Source organism: Hyperolius riggenbachi, chromosome 6 (assembly GCF_040937935.1).
Source record: "Hyperolius riggenbachi isolate aHypRig1 chromosome 6, aHypRig1.pri, whole genome shotgun sequence".
Classification (NCBI taxonomy): domain Eukaryota; kingdom Metazoa; phylum Chordata; class Amphibia; order Anura; family Hyperoliidae; genus Hyperolius; species Hyperolius riggenbachi.
Window position 1 is genome coordinate 348,235,748 of NC_090651.1, and position 21,965 is coordinate 348,257,712.

The 21,965-nt window shown below is 49.5% G+C and overlaps 2 protein-coding genes across 7 annotated transcripts in view; one reads left to right on the forward strand and one right to left on the reverse strand.

Moving 5' to 3' along the window:
• The window catches only part of CROCC (ciliary rootlet coiled-coil, rootletin), a 113,042-nt gene extending 110,443 nt beyond the window's left edge, over window positions 1-2,599 (forward strand). For all 4 annotated transcript variants that reach the window (XM_068241576.1, XM_068241577.1, XM_068241573.1 and 1 more), the window contains 2 exons: window positions 26-205; window positions 1,820-2,599. In XM_068241576.1, coding sequence (XP_068097677.1) covers window positions 26-205; window positions 1,820-1,906 — 267 coding nt within the window. In that variant the 3' untranslated portion in view covers window positions 1,907-2,599. The remainder of the gene's footprint in view (window positions 1-25; window positions 206-1,819) is intronic.
• A 7,858-nt stretch (window positions 2,600-10,457) lies between these two features.
• The window catches only part of MFAP2 (microfibril associated protein 2), a 41,858-nt gene continuing 30,350 nt past the window's right edge, over window positions 10,458-21,965 (reverse strand). For all 3 annotated transcript variants that reach the window (XM_068243150.1, XM_068243148.1, XM_068243149.1), the window contains exons 8-9: window positions 14,013-14,086; window positions 10,458-10,997 (exon numbers count right to left, since the gene is read on the reverse strand). In XM_068243150.1, the coding sequence (XP_068099251.1) occupies window positions 10,894-10,997; window positions 14,013-14,086 (178 nt within the window). In that variant the 3' untranslated portion in view covers window positions 10,458-10,893. The remainder of the gene's footprint in view (window positions 10,998-14,012; window positions 14,087-21,965) is intronic.

Genomic DNA, 21,965 nt, shown 5'->3' on the forward strand with positions numbered 1-21,965 from the left:
GTATAACGGTCTCTGTCCTCCGCAGGCGCAGATTGCGGACATGGAACAGACGCACTCGCAGAGCCTGATGGATACCGCGGCACGTCACCGCCAGGAGCTGCAGCTGGAGATTGAGAGGCTGCGGAACGCGCAGACCCAGGCGGAGCGCACGTTGGACGCCAGGGAGAGAGCGCACCGCCAGCGCATCAAAGGCCTGGAGGAGCAGGTGGGTCTGTCTGATTGGCTGCATCCCTTGTTCAGGTGTGACTCAAACAGTGGTTATGTATTGGGAAGATATACAACAGACAAAAAATCCCTGTAGGTGCACCACAAACACCTACTAAACTAATCAATCAATCAGGGATATTATTATAGTAAAAACGCAGGAAACCAAAAAATTGCAAACGATACTTTTTCTTTTAATAATCCAAAAAAGTGCATAATTTTGTATACAAAAACTTCAATCACGTAGAAAAGTGCATGTAATTTGTAGAAAAAGGCAACATCATCGATTTGCTTCGGGTCTGTGCCAGGCCTTTAAACATACAGTGAACATCTGCACAATTTAAATATACAGTAGTATCTCATCTGGACAATCCCCAAGCCAGGATAGACCACCACATAGAACATCAGGAAAGAAGCCGCACAGGAGCAGGACATCCAAACTGGGTGCGTTTTGACTCAAACAGTGGGGCTGATTATTTTGGGTCAGTGATAATTTTAGGGTCTCCTGCTCGCTAATATTTTACCATTTCCAGAAGATTCCATCGATCGACAAAGCACCTTACATTATTCTGACGTTTGTTCAGGACAGCTGTGATTGGCTGCAGCCGTAGTGTTTATTAGGTGGGCGGGATCGAAGTTCTGCAGCGAGTAGAACAATGCTAGATTGGCGATCGGAAATGGCAAAACGTCTTATCGATATCTGCTTAAATGATTATTAACTACTTACCATTCACACTGGGGTGATTTGGGGCCGTTTACCGCCAATTGCCAGTGATCGTTAGCACTTTCAAACGTGCTAGTGTATCTAAGTGTATGGCCGTGATCTCACTGTGCATGTATCGCTTTTTTGCGATTCCAGAGCAATCGCGATTGAAATGTTAGAAAAAGAGAATCACAATTGCTCAAAAATCACTAAAATGTCCAATGAAAAATTGTTAATCGCAAAAAATCCTGATCACTAAACGCTAGCGGTTTGTGAACCCCAGTGTGAATGGGCCCTAAGTTGACAAAATCAATGAAGGCCTTGTTCACATCTGAGTAGCGCAGATGGGCGTGTGATCCAAACGCAACGTGTACGATCGCATGCCATCAGCGCCGCTGATCCCATCAATTGACAGTGATGGGATCAGCTCTGCGCTTGCGGGCATAATGCAGTCAGCAGTATGCAAGCGCTTCATAGCGCATCGTACTGCTGCGCAGCGCAGTAGATGTGAACAGTAGTAGGGCTGTCTATGCCCTTCTGCCGTTCCTGCGTTTTAGCACATCATACGCGCTTCCATATGCGCACGGAAGCGCGTATGATGTGAATGAGGCCTAAGGCAGATATCGGACACATTGATTCCCGCTCATCTTTTTACTGAGATCTTATGGCGTGGGGGCAGGGTGGTCACAGGATTGCAGTCAGGAGGAAGGAACAGCATGACAGCCAGGGAACTGGATGTTTTTAGAACAAGGTCAGTACTGGCAGAATCTATTGTTCTTACAGGAGGGATTTTCTTTAGCCAGAGAGGGAGTGTAAAGTTAGAAGTTTGTCAGCAGCATGAAGTGCACAGAGAATTCCTTCCTCGGTAGAAGATGCATTGTATGGTGACGCCGTGTGTTTTGTGTTTGGCAGATCTCCACCCTGAAGGAACAACTGCAACAAGAACTGCGCCGATACCAGTCACATTACAGCCCGTCCGCACTGCTCTCAGGGAAATAATGACCGCCAGCAGGGGGGCAACACTGAGCGGAAGCTGAATCATTGTAACTGCACTGAACACAAGGACCAATCAGCAACCTTCCCTCCCTTCCTGAGCGCAGGGGGTGGAGACTGGTCTGCTGACACCCTGGGGCCATTTTGTATGTTTTCTATAATCAGTATTTTTCTATGCGAGAAGCACACTTTTGTAATGTTTGCACTCTAATCTCTTGTCGTCTCACTGAAGGAGGGGAGAGATCGGGCGCTGATTACCGACTCTGTCCTCGTCTCGTGTGAACATACTGACCGGGGGTGAGATCGGGCGCTGATTACCGACTCTGTCCTCGTCTTGTGTGAACATACTGACTGGGGGTGAGATCCGGGGGCTGATTACCGACTCTGTCCTCGTCTCGTGTGAACATACTGACTGGGGGTGAGATCCGGGGGCTGATTACCGACTCTGTCCTCGTCTCGTGTGAACATACTGACTGGGGGTGAGATCGGGGCCGGTTACCGACTCTGTCCTCGTCTCGAATGAACATACTGACTGGGGGTGAGATCGGGGCCGGTTACCGACTCTGTCCTCGTCTCGAGTGAACATACTGACCGGGGGTGAGATTGGGGCCGATGACTGACACTCCCTAAAACACGACTGTGAACTCTTTTAAAATCACTTTTTCTACAAGACCAAATATAATTAATGTGAAATAATAATGGGGTCTGTGTGATTCATTTCCACTTTTTGGGTTCTATTTATTAAAGCCAAACCCCACCCTGGAAGGGTGAAGTACCTTTTACTGCGGTCTGTGTTTCTAGAAGTCGCTTTGCTTAGGCAGGAAGTGAGGGGGTAGACAGCCTATATCCTGTACTCAAATAGGTCAGCACTCAATGGTTATCAAGTCTTATGCTGGGAATATGTGGCTCGATTCTGAGCCATTTAGATAGCTCGATAGATAATTTCCGACACGCCTGAGCTCTGGCCCGATCGTTTTGCCGCTCGATTCCACATTGAGGACAATGTAAAAAAGATAAGAAAAACGAGCGGAAGATAAGAGAATCGACAGGGAATCCATCGACCAGCAAAATTGAGCCGTGTGCACTCCTCAATAGGTATACCAGCTGGGGCAATAGAATAAAATCTTCCGGGATGATGTACCACCACCACACCCCTCGCAGTGGCCAATTATTAGAACATGATCTTCTATCAGATAAGGTCTGCAGCGCCTGTGGGGTCATCTGTCCACCCCTTAGTGCATACATGCCAAACTCCGTCCTGTGGGCCAAATCTGGCCCTCAGAGCCATCAAATTTGGCCCCCAAGTGGTTTCCCCTCTTTGCATTATGTTTGTCCCACTCCAGACCACCAGGGAAGCCCTAGACCACCACCACCCACCAGGGAAGCCACATGGAGAGGGAGTGGGAAAGCACTAGACACCAGGGAACTATAAAGGGAAAGGAGGAGGGCCGCTAGACACGACTTGGCCCCAGTGTTTAACTTTTGGCCCACTTTGTATTTGAGTTTGACACCCCTGCCTTAGTGGAATCCGTGTGATGCTTCTTCCAATCAGGCTTGTTATACCATATCACCTCAGATAAAACATGTCGGGGCCACATATGGCAGCCTCCATATCCCTTCAGGTGTCCATTAACTGCTGACACACTGGTTGGACATTTGGTCACAATCCCGTCTAATCTGCTCCCGTTACCAATCGGGGAATAGTCACCGATGGTTGGAAGTACGGTGAACAGACTGACACTAAAGATTGGTTGCAACGCTGTCGACAATATGTAACGTGACGATCACTCACCAATCCCGTATTACTAGGCCACTGTTGCCATGCAGGTTTCATGCACGAGTCTTCTGGAGGCAGATTTACTATGTGCATAGTAAACAGTTAAGATTGGTTGGAGGTACCCATATATGTACAATCCTGATTGTATGTACAATCGGAAAACTAAAAATATTGATTTTGCGCTGGAAATCGGGTAATTTCATGGCCACCACTCTCCGAATTGTAAGGGCGAAGAGACCCCAACGCTATCATAATATGGCAGCCAGCCCAGTCGCATCCAATATGCTCCAGTCACTGTTCGGGGAATAGTCACTTCCAAAGTCTTGAAGACTGTGAGCAGTGTGACGTTAAAGAATGGTTACTGGGTCCATATATGATGCAATCTCCATTGTATGTACAATCGATAAACTAAAGTTATCTATTTCGCACAGGAAATCAGGTGCTAGCTAAGACTAGAAGGAAGAAACCGGTTATTTACAACCTAACTAGCAAAACGACACTTTATAAGAAAATAATATAACAATGCGGTAGTATGATTCTCCAGAGGGCAGATCCCTTGTAGCAACAATCAGATGACCAGAACAAGCACAAGAATGAACGATAAAATCATTAGTTTTATTCTAAAACTACATACACACAGTATACTTTAACCCACAGATAAATATACCTGTCCGGCAGAACAGATTGGGTTGATAGAAAAAGGGTAGAGAGGAAAAGAAACAGAATGTCTTAATTTACACTTCAAATACCGTTATTGGTAGTCCATGCAGCAATCGTATGTCTTTGGTGGAAAGTCCAAGATGGCGATTGAGGCTGTTGTAGGAAATAATCCAAGTGATTTTATCAATGTCCAGCTGCCTGTCGGTTGATGGTAACTCGACACAGATTTAGGATGAAGGCCTTTGGACCACCTGGGCCCAGTTAAGTTATAGCCCTTCACTCTAGCAAGGAGAAGTGAAGGCGGAGCTCTCACACCTCTTTGGAACCTGAGATGAGCCAGCCCCTTCTCATGGAGACAAAAATATATCTAAAGCATGATAGGAGTTCTATCTCCAAAACCGTACAGGTTATGTTAAACCTAGTAACATTTTTAGGTTGATCAGAATGTATCAAGAACAAGAATATCAAACTTGAGGGGTCTGGGTGAATTGTGACCCCAAAATGCATATCTCTGCTTTGGCAGGGCTTATCGTGAATTCGGAATCATCCAATCGTGTGGTTTGTTCCGAATTTCATAATAAGCGTGTTCTAAAGGCTGATGCCCATTTGGAAAGTCATATTTATGACAAAAGATTGATTTTATATTTGTGAAGTCAGGTCATTGAGAAACCAGCTGGTTTCTTTAAGTGGCTTCTGCAGGATGCTAGCAGGACCCCCTGTGGCCAGCTCTTTGGCTGCTCTTTTCATGTACGGAACTCTGAGGTAGTGCCTTTTGGCTGCTCTGGACGAAAGGTGTAAAAAAAATTCAGACACCATTCTCCCAGAAGCTTGGGTTTTACAATTTATGTCAAGCACATATCTGACTTCATCTGATGGATGGGCCATATAAACTTTCCAGGAATGCTTGGGAACAGCTTTCACACCGAAGTGAAAGGTTCCGTAATTGAAAGCTATCAGTGATTGCTGGCAGAGCCAGGGAATAGGGAAAAAAAAAGTTGTTGTAAAATGTCCTTCTGAGTATTTGCAATGAAAATTGCGCTTCTTTGACCCAAATGGCACATGCGTAGTTTTCTCGGGAACTGCGTGAGCGTCACAAGCACAATGCAATGTCCATATGTGATGAGACACTGGAGACTGGTTGCATATGAGAATATGAAGCTACCAAGTCCATCCACTAGTTTAACCACTTCACCACTGAAGGGTTTTACCCCTTGAGCACCAGAGCAATTTTCACCTTTCAGCGCTCCATCCATTCATTCGTCTATAACTTTATTATTACTTATCGCAATGAAATGAACTATATCTTGTTTTTTTTCGCCACCAATTAGGCTTTCTTTATGTGGGTCATTATGCCAAGAATTATTTTATTCTTAATGTGTTTTAATGGGAAAATAGGAAAAATGTGGGAAAAATTATTTTTCAGTTTTCAGCCATTATAGTTTTTAAATAATGCATGTTACTGTAATTAAAACCCATGAAATGTATTTGCCCATTTGTCCCGGTTATAAAACCGTTTAAATTATGTCCCCATCACAATGTTTGGCGCCAATATTTTATTTGGAAATAAAGGTGCATTTTTTTCAGTTTTGCGTCCGTCCCTAATTACAAGCCCATAATTTATAAAGTAACAGTGTTATACCCTCTTGACATAAATATTTAAAAAGTTCAGTCCCTAAGGTAACTTTTTTTTTTTTTTTTTTAATAACAAAAAAAAAAATTGGGGAGTGTGGGAGGTAATGAGTTAATTTATTGTGTAATACAATGTATTTGTATGTGTAAAATACTTTAGGGTGTAGTTTACTATTTGGCCACAAGATGGCCACAGTGAGTCTGTTTACATGCGACCTGTAAGCGTCCGTAAGGACGCTTACAGGAAGCAGTAGGAGGCTGGGAGAATCACAATAATCGCGCTGTTTCTAATAGAAGCAGCGGATCATTGCGGGGGTTCAGATCAACGAACGGGAATGGATTTTCCCGTTCATTGATCTCCCGGCGAGCGGGCGGCGGCGTGCACGAGCGGCGGGTGCGCGGAAGGTACGGATTTCTCCGTCCCTGGGGGTTAAAGGATGGAAAAAGGGACGGAGAAATTCGTACTGCCGGGGGTAAAGTGGTTAAGCTTTAATGCAGTGAACAGATCTCTACCCGTTATAGCCGAACCTTTTCTTACAATGTAGAATTTGGCTTGCTAGCTGATAAAAATAGAAACAAGTCTCTTGCAGCCAACCAAGCAGAGGAATAGGGTCTCTTGTATAACTCACCCAGCTTCACAGTGGGCACAAAAAGCGATGTACAAAAGTCTCTGTTATCTGTGACTCAGGCAACCGGAAGTCTCAACTAACCTACATGCCTGAGGGGATAACAGGGACTGTACTTTAGGGGGGTTGCAGGGCATAAAATACTTACCAAGCCACTGGGCGACGTCTTCTAACCTTTCTGTAGCTGCTTTCCCAAGTCCGTGCATAGCTCCTGGTGTGTCACGTGACCTGATATGTCGGGAGCCGTACACAGAGGACACCGGAAAGCTGCTGGGAGCTACTGGAAGGCTAGAAGAAGCCGCCTGGAGGCTTGGGGAGTATTTTATGCTGCACGGTGGCGAGGTGTGTGCTATTTTGGCTGGCAGCTCAAGCAATTGGCAAGCACATGTACAGTACAAGCATCAGGCGACGATCACCAGCGTTGCTGGCTACCCGGGACTCTGTAATTGCAAAGCACCAGAAGATTTCCTCAGGTAGTATAGAAACAGCTGTACCTAAGTCAAGCATCAGGGTAATACAATGGCTCTGATTGGTAGTGGCAATAGAAACAGTGCATTACAGTTATCTGAACTGAAAGTCCCAGCTTTATCCACACTTAGGCCTCATTCATATTATGCGTGTTGCTGTCTGTATTTCGGCAATGCATGTAGGAAACCGACACGCACGAACATCAGAAGTGTATAGACTGCACTGTCTGATGTTCACACTGCATGCGTTCCGTACCAGTGCGGTGCGAGAGGCGCCTGATGATAGGTAGGCGGCTCACTCTGCATAGACTGCACTGTCTGATGTTCACACTGCATGCGTTCCGTACCAGTGCGGTGTGAGAGGCGCCTGATGATAGGTAGGCGGCTCACTCCTCTCCTCGAGCACCTCCCTCCTTCCTTACCTATGCAGAGTCCTGAGGGGAGTGCAAATAAGAGGTCACTCAGCCGGGTCTTGGCATTCCACTGACCAGTTCTCCATGCAGTTGGGGGCACCTCTAGCTACTTAGTATTTTGGGGTCAGAAGTACCCTAATTGTTAAGGGGCACCTGTAACTACCTATAATGGATAAGGGAAGTAAGGGAGAACTGAAAGCTTTCAGTTGGGCGGGGGTTTGTAGGTTCATGGAGGGCGGAGTCTAGGGTGCCAGGACATCTGTGCCTATAGGATCCTGTGAGGTAAATCCGGGCCTGGCCAGAACGCATGCTACACGCATTTATTGGCAAAACGTGCAGCTGGCCCTTTCACTACAGTGAATGGGATCAGCCACGCAATGCATGGAAACTCGGACGGCGTGCGATCATACACGTTGTGTTCCGATCACACGGCCATCTGCGTGTGATGATGTGAATGAGGCCTAAAGACAATTGACTTCTGGAAAATAAGCTTCCTGAATGTGACTAGCAGCAGAACCATGGCAGATTTTGTGTCCAGTTTTCTTACATTTCCGGCATTGTGCGTTCTTTGTAGGGCATGCAGCATAGTTAGCCATGTGCTGTGCTGAGCCACATCTGAAGCAGCACTTGTATTGTGTATGGGATGCTCTGCGCTACAGTTCAGATGATTTTCCTTATTACACCCTTGTTTTAAAGGGAACCTAAACTGAGGATATTTTTTTCCCTTTTAAAATAATATCAGCTGTCTGGTTGCCCTGCTGATCCTGTGTCTCTAATTCTTTTAGCCACAACCCCTCAACAAGCATGCTGCAGATCAGGTGCTCTGACTGAAGTCAGACTGGATTAGCTGCATGCTTGTTTCAGGTGTGTGATTCAGCCACTGCTGCGGCCAAAGAGATCAGCAGGACTGCCAGGCAACTAGTATTGTTTAAAAGGAAACATCCATATACCTCTCAGTTTAGGTTCCCTTTAAACCAGTGTTTGTCTCAGGAGAAGCAGGTTCTGGATTTACAGCCTGTACAGCACTTCTATTTCCCTGAGTAGTTTTGCTTCTGCCACAGCATTTCTAGTTTGACTTGTAATTGAAACTGTAAAAGGTTAAATCATGCCCCAAAATCTTTCTCTAACACTATATAAAAGGACAACCAAAGTGAGAGAAATATGGAGGCTGCCATATTTATTTCCTTTTAAACAATACCAATTGCCTGGCAGCCCTGCTGATCTATTTGGCTGCAGCAGTCTCTGAATCACACCAGAAACAAGCATGGGGTTAATTCAGTCATATCTGACATTTTCAGAAACCTCTGACCTGCTGCATGCTTGTTCAGGATCTATGGCTGAAGGTATTCGAGGCAGAGGATCAGCAGGGCTGCCAGGCAACTGGTATTGCTTAAAGCAGTATCGTCAGCATAAAAATCAAATTTAAACAGCAACTGGTCTGAGTGTATTAAGTGATAAAGATGCTAATCCTGCATTCAAAACTTTTTCTGCTGTTATGATTTGGAGTTATCACATACTTAAGGAACACTGGCCCTTTAGTAGTCATGCCAAAGAATTGCATGCTGGGGGTTCTTTTTATCTATAATCTATTCCTCCTCTTCCTTTTATTTCCCTGTCAGCTTCTTATCTGAAACCTAATCCCCTACTCACTTGTGTTTACAAGCAAGGCTGAGGTGACTCAGCGATTGGAGGAGACAAGAAAAAAAGTAAAGGGCAGAAATGACATCACAAGTTAGCCTAAAGGTCCGTACATACGCCGGACTGGAGGCAACGACGGGTCTGGCGGATTGCTCAGAAACAGCCGTATCAGTCCACCGACAGACTATACACACGCCGGACTGTCGCTCAAACGCCCACCCAGTGGGAGGTGACGACGGACCCGTCGTTGCCTCCAGTCCGGCGTGTGTACGGACCTTTAACTGTGGGCAAAAGACATGGCCCCCACCACTAACAGAATTCTTGTCATTTACTGAAATCAAAACGTGGACAGTACAATATACAAAAGTACATACATGTGTTATCTTAGGTAGATCAAGTATTTATCTGCTTATATATGGGTTTTTTTCCCCTGGCATAGTATGGCTGATCCTACTGATTTAAAAGAAAAAAAAAAAATATATATATATATATATATAATCAGCCTCCATATCACTCTCACTTCAGTTGTCCTTTAAAGTACTCCTGAACTCTATCTTGAGTAATCTGTAAAAAAAAAAAAAAAACACTGTACAACTCCCCTACTACTGGTTCTCTTCGCTGTCTTTTCCGCTTTGTCCTCTCTTCAGTTCTGCCGCGTCCTCATATGTCAGCATCTGCACCGCTATGGTGCTTCTTCCAGGTCAGCGCCATAGTGGTGAAGATGCAGGCAGAAACGAGAGGATGTGGTGGCGGAATGTTAGTACAAGGGGGTGTGGTCAGGGTGTTTCTAGGGAGGATAACTGAAACTTCCTCCCTGCCCATATTCAACATTCTAGTCAGTCAAAGATTTCAGCTGACCAAAACGAGGACCCCCTGGGGGCATTGGAATGAGAGGATAGTGCTGTGGCATATGTATAATGGTTAAGGGCTCTGCCTCTGACACAGGAGACCAGGGTTCGAATCTCGGCTCTGCCTGTTCAGTAAGCCAGCACTAATTCAGTAGGAGACCTTTGGCAAGTCTCCCTTACACTGCTACTGCCAATAGAGCGTGCCCTAGTGGCTGCAGCTCTGGCGCTTTGAGTCCGCAAGGAGAAAAGCGCAATATAAATGTTATTTGTCTTGTCTATGTCACAGCACCAGTCATACAATGGAACTGATAGCCGTCAAACCCCCTCTCAGTTCAGGGGTATTTTAAGTTTGTCTTTCCCTCTGCCATAACACCAAAACCACATGTAGCTCCCAGCTGTCCAAATGCTGCAGCATAGAGAGCACTGTGGATTCACCAGACAAGCAGGACTCTGCAGCACAGGACACTCACACACACACAAGGAGGACTCTGACGCCCTCTGCAGCACAAGATCAAATTCTGCACTTTATTCATCTTTTGTACAAAACAAAAATTACAAAAAAAGGAAAAAGTCAAATGTAAAAACACCCCATAATGTGAAGCGTGGGAAAAGTGGGGGAGGGGCATCAGGCAGGAGACACAATTATACAGTACACAAGAAAGGGGCGGGCTTTCCTCTATAGTGGCCCCACCCCCAGGGACTAGCCGCAGTAGGCGGAGCCCCCAGTGTGACGGGCTGTGCAGTGCACTGGGCTACATATTACATAACGCTAGATGTCCACAGTGCCCCCTGTTTGTGGGACATACAGTACAAAACAGTAATAATATAAGTAAGGCTAGTACTGGCACCTCCCACCCCCTGCAGTAATCACACTCTGCGGGATCAGGGCGCCCTTTGCTGGCAGGTCCTCCTCTCTGCTGGCGCGCCATCTTCCTCTAGCAGCCGCCGCAGCTCTTGCTGCAGTATGAACCCATCGAGTGGCATTTCCCGCTGGCCGCAAACACCCCACAGTGCGAAAACTTGTCCCGGCAGAGATCCGCTGTGCCGATAGAGAATTACATTAGTATGGACAGCCAATCACAGGCAAAGGTTCTGCTTCACAGCTGATTGGCTGCTACAACAACAACATTTCTGCTCTTTCCTTTTAGAGAGAGTTAAAGGGGCACTACAGCGAAAAACTGTAAAATTTAAAATATGTGCAAACATATACAAATAAGTACATTTTTTCCAGAGTAAAATGAGACAAATTACTTTTCTCCTATAATGCTGTCACTTACAGTAGGTTGTAGAAATCTGACAGAAGTGACAGGTTTTGGACTAGTCCATCTCTTCATAGGGGATTCTCAGCAAGGCTTTTATTCTTTATTAAGATATTCCCGAAAAAGGATTTAAACAATAATAGCCAGCTTCCCTGCTCACTACACAGTGAATGGCAGTTGCTCTGTCCAACTGCCAAAAAACTAAGAGCTTTTGAAAATAAATATCCCTAAGAATCCCCTATAAAGAGATGGACTAGTCCAAAACCTGTCACTTCTGTCAGATTTCTACAACCTACTGTAAGTGACAGCAACATAGGACAAAAGTAATTTATGGCTCATTTTACTCTGGAAAAAATGTACTTATTTGTATAGGTTTGCACATATTTTAAAATTTTACAATTTTTCACTGTAGTGCCCCTTTAAATCAGTCCCTACACTAACTCTGCACCATGTATTTATATAGCACCGACATCTTCCACAGGGCTGTACAGCATAGGTGGGTGCCTGGAGGAAACCCACACAGACACAGGCAGAATACAAACTCAATGCAGATAGTGCCCTGGCTGGGATAGGAATCGAGGACCCAGTGCTGCAAGGTAAGAGAGCTAACCACTACGCCACCGTGCACTACGCAGTGCAACGCTATGGGATGCCCATCTACCACCCGCTTTTTAATTCAGATTCTATTGCAGTAATCCAATCTGCTGGGAATGAAAAACAAAAATAGATAAGCTTGTAGCTGGCATAGAAAAAAGAGGAAAGACTGCTGATCAGGCTTCAGTGCTATAAAGGGTAATTACTGCTGTTAGTTTTGCAGATGAATGAAAGAGATTTTATATCAGACTGTCATGGCTGCAGTTTACAATTCATTCATCAGAATTCAGCCCTTAAAGGAAACCAGAGCTCTGTTAAATAAGATTTATACCTACCCGAGGCTTCCTCCAGCCCCATCCGCTCGGATCACTCCCATACCGCCGTCCTCCGATGTCTGCAGCTCCGGTACAGAGTCCCCACACCTCCGTCAGTCTGAGCCAGTCTGGCGTAAGAGAAGTGTGCCCTCTACGTATCTCTCCAGCAGCTGCTGGAGAGATACGCAAACAGCGCACTTCTCATACGTCAGACTGGCTCCGATTGACAGAAGTGGGGGGACTCTGTACCGGAGCTGCAGACATCGGAGGACGGCGGTATGGGAGTGATCCGAGCGGATGGGGCTGGAAGAAGCCTCAGGTAGGTATAAACCTGTTACTGAGCTCTGGTACACTTTAAATGACACATCCAAGCTCCTATTTAAAAAAAAACCATCTATTTACCCGGGGGCTTCCTCCAGCCGCTTGCAGCCATCCTGTGCCCTCACCGCTGGTGGCCCGGGGTCCCCTCCAGTTCAATATGCCGACTGCGCCTGCGTGAGCGGCTCTCAGAGTACCGCTGATGTACCGCAGGCGCAATAGTTCTGTGCCTGCGCAGTACAGCCCAGATGACGTCAGTGTGACTCAGAACAGCACGCTGGAGTGCAGGAAGATGCCGACCTGGTGAGATCGCCATCTGCACTGGAGGGGACCCGGAGCCACTGGTACTGCGGCGCGGGCACAGGATGGCTGCAAGGGGCTGGAGGAAGCCCGAGGTAAGCAGATTTTTTTTATTTTTAAATTCCCTGGACCTTCCCTTTAAACTGAAAATAAAAAATATATGACACTTAGTGCTCGGTTACTAATGTCTTGTTTTCCATAGGTACTGCCTATATAGTTTGTTATCTCAGCAGTTTACTTTCACTGCAGGTTTGCATTGATATTTAACAATTTCTCAGTAATTGAATCCAGGACATATAACCTCCCTCTGCAATCGCAGGAGAGATAAATGAGGCCAGGTCCGGATATGCAGCAAACCTCACCCATTTTCCCTCCCTTGCCCATGGACCACTCCTAGGTTCTCAACGTCCGGTACACATACCCCCGGGGAGTACTTCTGATGGTTCCAGGGGGTACATGGGCTTGATATACTTAACCAACAATAACTAAATAAGATTTATAATTTTCTAAAACTCAATTTAACACCAAATTAGTGTTTTAGCTATTTAAAAGCAATAGTAAATGCTTGGAAATTGTTTAGAACGACTTTATCATGTACTAGGATTAATTATATATTATATAAGGGGTACTTGTGATAATGTTTACTATGCCAGGGGGTACTCGGTGAGTACAGGGTTTTAAAAGGGGTACATGCCAATAAAATGTTGAGAAACACTGCTCTAGTGCATCAGGGAAACAGGCAACAATACAACAGAGAATCTCTCTCAACTGGGAACTAAAAAGCAATAAGATCCTGACAGATTCTAACATTTCCCCCACTGTCCAAAGCTGGAGATACCATAACCGACTCCTGCAGCTAAACACAGCCTTCTGCACCTAAACTCCACCTCCTGCAGGGAAACCTTGCCTATTGCAAGGAAAGCCTACCTCCTGCAGAGAAACCCCGAAACATGGATGGAATTCTGTGTCTGCCAGCAGACCTCACTCTTCTCTGCTTTCTATCCATAACAATATTTTTTCATTCCTAGACAGGATTTCACACAGTGAGCCAACTCCTGCAGTTGGCTCATGGATTGTCCCATATGCCTGGCAGGAGGCCAGAGTGTATGTCTGGCAAACACCATACAATTTCCTGTCAGATAGATGGGTCAAATTGATTATTTCCAACAGGTCAGATCTGATTTCCGATCGAACAGACGTGTGAGATTTTGCAGTGTACACTGGCACGGAACAGACGTCAGTATAGTAACCATGGGTACTACCACTTACCTCTTAGCAGCTCCTCATGAGCACACACGGTGCGGACACAGATCTCCTTGTTCACCACATAGGTGCGCCGCATGCTGCAACACAGAGAGATCAGTGATAGACACAGACAGCAATAACAGCGTTTCCCCCATTCTGCTACAACACATAGAGATCAGAGATAGACACAGACAGCAATGACAGCGCTTCCCCCATTCTGCTACAACACAGAGATATCACTGATAGACACAGACAGCAATAACAGCTCTTCCACTACCCTGCTGCAACACAGAGATATCACTGATAGACACAGACAGCAATAACAACTCTTCCACTATCCTGCTGCAACACAGAGAGATCACTGATAGACACAGACAGCAATAACAGCTCTTCCCCTATCCTCCAGCTTCATCCAGAAAAAAAAAAAAAAAACTTAACGGACACTTGAAGTTACAGATGTATGGAGGCTGACATATTTATTTCATTTTAAACAATACACATTGCTTGAATGTCCTGCTGATAATCTGCCTTAAAATGGATTAGCTTCATTCTTGTTTCAGGTGTGTAATTCAGACATGACTGCAGCCAAAGAGATCAGCAGGACAGCCAGGCAACTGGTATTGTTTAAAAGGAAATAAATATGGCAGAACCTCCATTTACCTCTTGCTTCAGGTTCCCTTTAACTATCCAGAGTGTTTTCCTATGACCAGGCACCGTAGGAACCCCATACCATGCATAGCATTCACCTGACCAGCCACCACCACCACAAGGTCTGTGATTCAGACACTACTGCAGCCAAAGAGATCAGCAGGACCACACACTAACCCAATACTATGTATAGCAATAACCCGACCAGCCCCACACTAACCCTGTACCATACATAGCAATAACCTGACCAGCCCCTACATTAACCCTGTACCATGCATAGCACAGCAATCACATGACCAGCCCCACACAAACCCTATACCATTCATAGCACTGTTCCCCCATGATCACGGTCTGCAAGTATCCAAATTACCAGAAAGCGCTCCATAGACACCAGCCCCTCCCTCCCCCTCTCGGTACATCCCAGCATTGTCACCGCCCATTCAGTGACAGCAGCTGTCCTATAAGTAATCAATTTTGTGGGACACCTTTTCCCTCCACCGTGGGAATGTGCTGAGGGTTCTTGTCTCCACCCACATAACTCATCTCCATGGATGAGTCATAGATTGCATCATCATTGTGACGATATCATTTCCCCCCTCCCCTGCCATGCCTGTACACGCCCCCGTACTGCTTGTAGTACCCGCCCACTGATGCAGTCCCGCCCACCACTTCTCTGCGCATGCAACTACTGATTCCACCACGCCTGGCACTCCTCTGCGCATGCAACTACTGATTCCACCACCCCTGGCACTCCTCTGCGCATGCAACTACTGATTCCACCACCCCTGGCACTCCACTGCGCATGCAACTACTGATTCCACCACCCCTGGCACTCCTCTGCGCATGCAACTACTGATTCCACCACCCCTGGCACTCCACTGCGCATGCAACTACTGATTCCACCACCCCTGGCACTCCTCTGCGCATGCAACTACTGATTCCACCACGCCTGGCACTCCTCTGCGCATGCAACTACTGATTCCACAACGCCTGGCACTCCACTGCGCATGCAACTACTGATTCCACCACCCCTGGCACTCCTCTGCGCATGCAACTACTGATTCCACCACCCCTGGCACTCCTCTGCGCATGCAACTACTGATTCCACCACCCCTGGCACTCCTCTGCGCATGCAACTACTGATTCCACCACCCCTGGCACTCCTCTGCGCATGCAACTACTGATTCCACCACCCCTGGCACTCCACTGCGCATGCAACTACTGATTCCACCACCCCTGGCACTCCTCTGCGCATGCAACTACTGATTCCACCACCCCTGGCACTCCTCTGCGCATGCAACTACTGATTCCACCACCCCTGGCACTCCTCTGCGCATGCAACTACTGATTCCACCACCCCTGGCACTCCTCTGCGCATGCAACTACTGATTCCACCACCCCTGGCACTCCACTGCGCATGCAACTACTGATTCCACCACCCCTGGCACTCCTCTGCGCATGCAACTACTGATTCCACCACGCCTGGCACTCCTCTGCGCATGCAACTACTGATTCCACAACGCCTGGCACTCCACTGCGCATGCAACTACTGATTCCACCACCCCTGGCACTCCTCTGCGCATGCAACTACTGATTCCACCATGCCTGGCACTCCTCTGCGCACGCAACTACTGATTCTGGCACTCCTCTGCACATGCAACTACTGATTCCACCACGCCTGGCACTCCTCTGCACATGCAACTACTGATTCCACCACCCCTGGCACTCCTCTGCGCATGCAACTACTGATTCCACCACCCCTGGCACTCCTCTGCGCATGCAACTACTGATTCCACCACCCCTGGCACTCCTCTGCGCATGCAACTACTGATTCCACCACCCCTGGCACTCCTCTGCGCATGCAACTACTGATTCCACCACCCCTGGCACTCCTCTGCGCATGCAACTACTGATTCCACCACCCCTGGCACTCCACTGCGCATGCAACTACTGATTCCACCACCCCTGGCACTCCTCTGCGCATGCAACTACTGATTCCACCACCCCTGGCACTCCTCTGCGCATGCAACTACTGATTCCACCACCCCTGGCACTCCTCTGCGCATGCAACTACTGATTCCACCACCCCTGGCACTCCACTGCGCATGCAACTACTGATTCCACCACCCCTGGCACTCCACTGCGCATGCAACTACTGATTCCACCACCCCTGGCACTCCACTGCGCATGCAACTACTGATTCCACCACGCCTGGCACTCCTCTGCGCATGCAACTACTGATTCCACCACCCCTGGCACTCCTCTGCGCATGCAACTACTGATTCCACCACCCCTGGCACTCCACTGCGCATGCAACTACTGATTCCACCACCCCTGGCACTCCACTGCGCATGCAACTACTGATTCCACCACCCCTGGCACTCCTCTGCGCATGCAACTACTGATTCCACCACGCCTGGCACTCCTCTGCGCATGCAACTACTGATTCCACAACGCCTGGCACTCCACTGCGCATGCAACTACTGATTCCACCACCCCTGGCACTCCTCTGCGCATGCAACTACTGATTCCACCACGCCTGGCACTCCTCTGCGCATGCAACTACTGATTCCACAACGCCTGGCACTCCACTGCGCATGCAACTACTGATTCCACCACCCCTGGCACTCCTCTGCGCATGCAACTAATGATTCCACCACGCCTGGCACTCCTCTGCGCATGCAACTACTGATTCCACAACGCCTGGCACTCCACTGCGCATGCAACTACTGATTCTGGCACTCCTGGCACTCCTCTGCGCATGCAACTACTGATTCCACCACCCCTGGCACTCCTCTGCGCATGCAACTACTGATTCCACCACCCCTGGCACTCCTCTGCGCATGCAACTACTGATTCCACCACGCCTGGCACTCCTCTGCGCATGCAACTACTGATTCCACCACCCCTGGCACTCCTCTGCGCACACAACTAATGATTCCACCACGCCTGGCACTCCACTGCGCATGCAACTACTGATTCCACCACCCCTGGCACTCCTCTGCGCATGCAACTACTGATTCCACCACCCCTGGCACTCCTCTGCGCATGCAACTACTGATTCCACCACGCCTGGCACTCCTCTGCGCACGCAACTACTGATTCCACAACGCCTGGCACTCCACTGCGCACGCAACTACTGATTCCACCACCCCTGGCACTCCTCTGCGCATGCAACTAATGATTCCACCACGCCTGGCACTCCACTGCGCACGCAACTACTGATTCCACCACCCCTGGCACTCCTCTGCGCATGCAACTACTGATTCCACCACCCCTGGCACTCCTCTGCGCATGCAACTACTGATTCCACAACGCCTGGCACTCCTCTGCGCACGCAACTACTGATTCCACCACGCCTGGCACTCCACTGCACATGCAACTACTGATTCCACCACCCCTGGCACTCCTCTGCGCATGCAACTACTGATTCCACCACGCCTGGCACTCCTCTGCGCATGCAACTACTGATTCCACCACCCCTGGCACTCCTCTGCGCATGCAACTACTGATTCCACCACCCCTGGCACTCCACTGCGCATGCAACTACTGATTCCACCACCCCTGGCACTCCTCTGCGCATGCAACTACTGATTCCACCACGCCTGGCACTCCTCTGCGCATGCAACTACTGATTCCACAACGCCTGGCACTCCACTGCGCATGCAACTACTGATTCCACCACCCCTGGCACTCCTCTGCGCATGCAACTACTGATTCCACCATGCCTGGCACTCCTCTGCGCACGCAACTACTGATTCTGGCACTCCACTGCGCATGCAACTACTGATTCCACCACCCCTGGCACTCCTCTGCGCATGCAACTACTGATTCCACCACCCCTGGCACTCCTCTGCGCATGCAACTAATGATTCCACCACGCCTGGCACTCCTCTGCGCATGCAACTACTGATTCCACAACGCCTGGCACTCCACTGCGCATGCAACTACTGATTCTGGCACTCCTGGCACTCCTCTGCGCACACAACTAATGATTCCACCACGCCTGGCACTCCACTGCGCATGCAACTACTGATTCCACCACCCCTGGCACTCCTCTGCGCATGCAACTACTGATTCCACCACCCCTGGCACTCCTCTGCGCATGCAACTACTGATTCCACCACCCCTGGCACTCCTCTGCGCATGCAACTACTGATTCCACCACGCCTGGCACTCCACTGCGCACGCAACTACTGATTCCACCACCCCTGGCACTCCTCTGCGCATGCAACTACTGATTCCACCACGCCTGGCACTCCACTGCGCACGCAACTACTGATTCCACCACCCCTGGCACTCCTCTGCGCATGCAACTACTGATTCCACCACCCCTGGCACTCCTCTGCGCATGCAACTACTGATTCCACAACGCCTGGCACTCCTCTGCGCACGCAACTACTGATTCCACCACGCCTGGCACTCCTCTGCACATGCAACTACTGATTCCACCACCCCTGGCACTCCTCTGCGCATGCAACTACTGATTCCACCACCCCTGGCACTCCTCTGCGCATGCAACTACTGATTCCACCACCCCTGGCACTCCTCTGCGCATGCAACTACTGATTCCACAACGCCTGGCACTCCACTGCGCATGCAACTACTGATTCCACCACCCCTGGCACTCCTCTGCGCATGCAACTACTGATTCCACCACCCCTGGCACTCCTCTGCGCATGCAACTACTGATTCCACCACCCCTGGCACTCCTCTGCGCATGCAACTACTGATTCCACCACCCCTGGCACTCCTCTGCGCATGCAACTACTGATTCCACCACCCCTGGCACTCCACTGCGCATGCAACTACTGATTCCACCACCCCTGGCACTCCTCTGCGCATGCAACTACTGATTCCACCACCCCTGGCACTCCTCTGCGCATGCAACTACTGATTCCACCACCCCTGGCACTCCTCTGCGCATGCAACTACTGATTCCACCACCCCTGGCACTCCTCTGCGCATGCAACTACTGATTCCACCACCCCTGGCACTCCTCTGCGCATGCAACTACTGATTCCACCACCCCTGGCACTCCACTGCGCATGCAACTACTGATTCCACCACCCCTGGCACTCCACTGCGCATGCAACTACTGATTCCACCACCCCTGGCACTCCTCTGCGCATGCAACTACTGATTCCACCACGCCTGGCACTCCTCTGCGCATGCAACTACTGATTCCACAACGCCTGGCACTCCACTGCGCATGCAACTACTGATTCCACCACCCCTGGCACTCCTCTGCGCATGCAACTACTAATTCCACCACGCCTGGCACTCCTCTGCGCATGCAACTACTGATTCCACAACGCCTGGCACTCCACTGCGCATGCAACTACTGATTCCACCACCCCTGGCACTCCTCTGCGCATGCAACTAATGATTCCACCACGCCTGGCACTCCTCTGCGCATGCAACTACTGATTCCACCACCCCTGGCACTCCTCTGCGCATGCAACTACTGATTCCACCACCCCTGGCACTCCACTGCGCATGCAACTACTGATTCCACCACCCCTGGCACTCCTCTGCGCATGCAACTACTGATTCCACCACGCCTGGCACTCCACTGCGCATGCAACTACTGATTCCACCACCCCTGGCACTCCTCTGCGCATGCAACTACTGATTCCACCACGCCTGGCACTCCTCTGCGCACGCAACTACTGATTCCACCACGCCTGGCACTCCTCTGCGCACGCAACTACTGATTCCACCACCCCTGGCACTCCTCTGCGCACGCAACTACTGATTCCATCACCCCTGGCACTCCTCTGCGCATGCAACTACTGATTCCATCACGCCTGGCACTCCTCTGCGCACGCAACTACTGATTCCATCACGCCTGGCACTCCACTGCGCATGCAACTACTGATTCCACCCCGCCTGGCACTCCTCTGTGCATGCAGCTACTGATTCCACCACCCCTGGCACTCCTCTGCGCATGCAACTACTGATTCCACCACCCCTGGCACTCCACTGCACATGCAACTACTGATTCCACCACCCCTGGCACTTCACTGTGCATGCAACTACTGATTCCACCACGCCTGGCACTCCTCTGCGCATGCAACTACTGATTCCACCACCCCTGGCACTCCTCTGCGCATGCAACTACTGATTCTGGCACTCCTGGCACTCCTCTGCGCACGCAACTAATGATTCCACCACGCCTGGCACTCCTCTGCGCATGCAACTACTGATTCCACCACCCCTGGCACTCCTCTGCGCATGCAACTACTGATTCCACCACCCCTGGCACTCCTCTGCGCACGCAACTAATGATTCCACCACGCCTGGCACTCCTCTGCGCACGCAACTACTGATTCCACCACCCCTGGCAACTACTGATTCCACCACGCCTGGCACTCCTCTGCGCATGCAACTACTGATTCCACAACGCCTGGCACTCCTCTGCGCATGCAACTACTGATTCCACCACGCCTGGCACTCCTCTGCGCATGCAACTACTGATTCCACCACCCCTGGCACTCCACTGCGCACGCAACTACTGATTCCACCACGCCTGGCACTCCTCTGCGCATGCAACTACTGATTCCACCACCCCTGGCACTCCTCTGCGCATGCAACTACTGATTCTGGCACTCCTCTGCACATGCAACTACTGATTCCACCACGCCTGGCACTCCTCTGCACATGCAACTACTGATTCCACCACCCCTGGCACTCCACTGCGCATGCAACTACTGATTCCACCACACCTGGCACTCCTCTGCGCATGCAACTACTGATTCCACCACGCCTGGCACTCCTCTGCGCATGCAACTACTGATTCCACCACGCCTGGCACTCCTCTGCGCATGCAACTACTGATTCCACCACGCCTGGCACTCCACTGCGCATGCAACTACTGATTCCACCACGCCTGCCACTCCTCTGCGCATGCAACTACTGATTCCACCACGCCTGGCACTCCACTGCGCATGCAACTACTGATTCCACCACGCCTGGCACTCCTCTGCACATGCAACTACTGATTCCACCACCCCTGGCACTCCACTGCGCACGCAACTACTGATTCCACCACGCCTGGCACTCCTCTGCGCATGCAACTACTGATTCCACCACGCCTGGCACTCCTCTGCGCATGCAACTACTGATTCTGGCACTCCTCTGCACATGCAACTACTGATTCCACCACGCCTGGCACTCCTCTGCACATGCAACTACTGATTCCACCACCCCTGGCACTCCTCTGCGCATGCAACTACTGATTCCACCACGCCTGGCACTCCGCTGCGCATGCAACTACTGATTCCACCACCCCTGGCACTCGTCTGCACATGCAACTACTGATTCCAC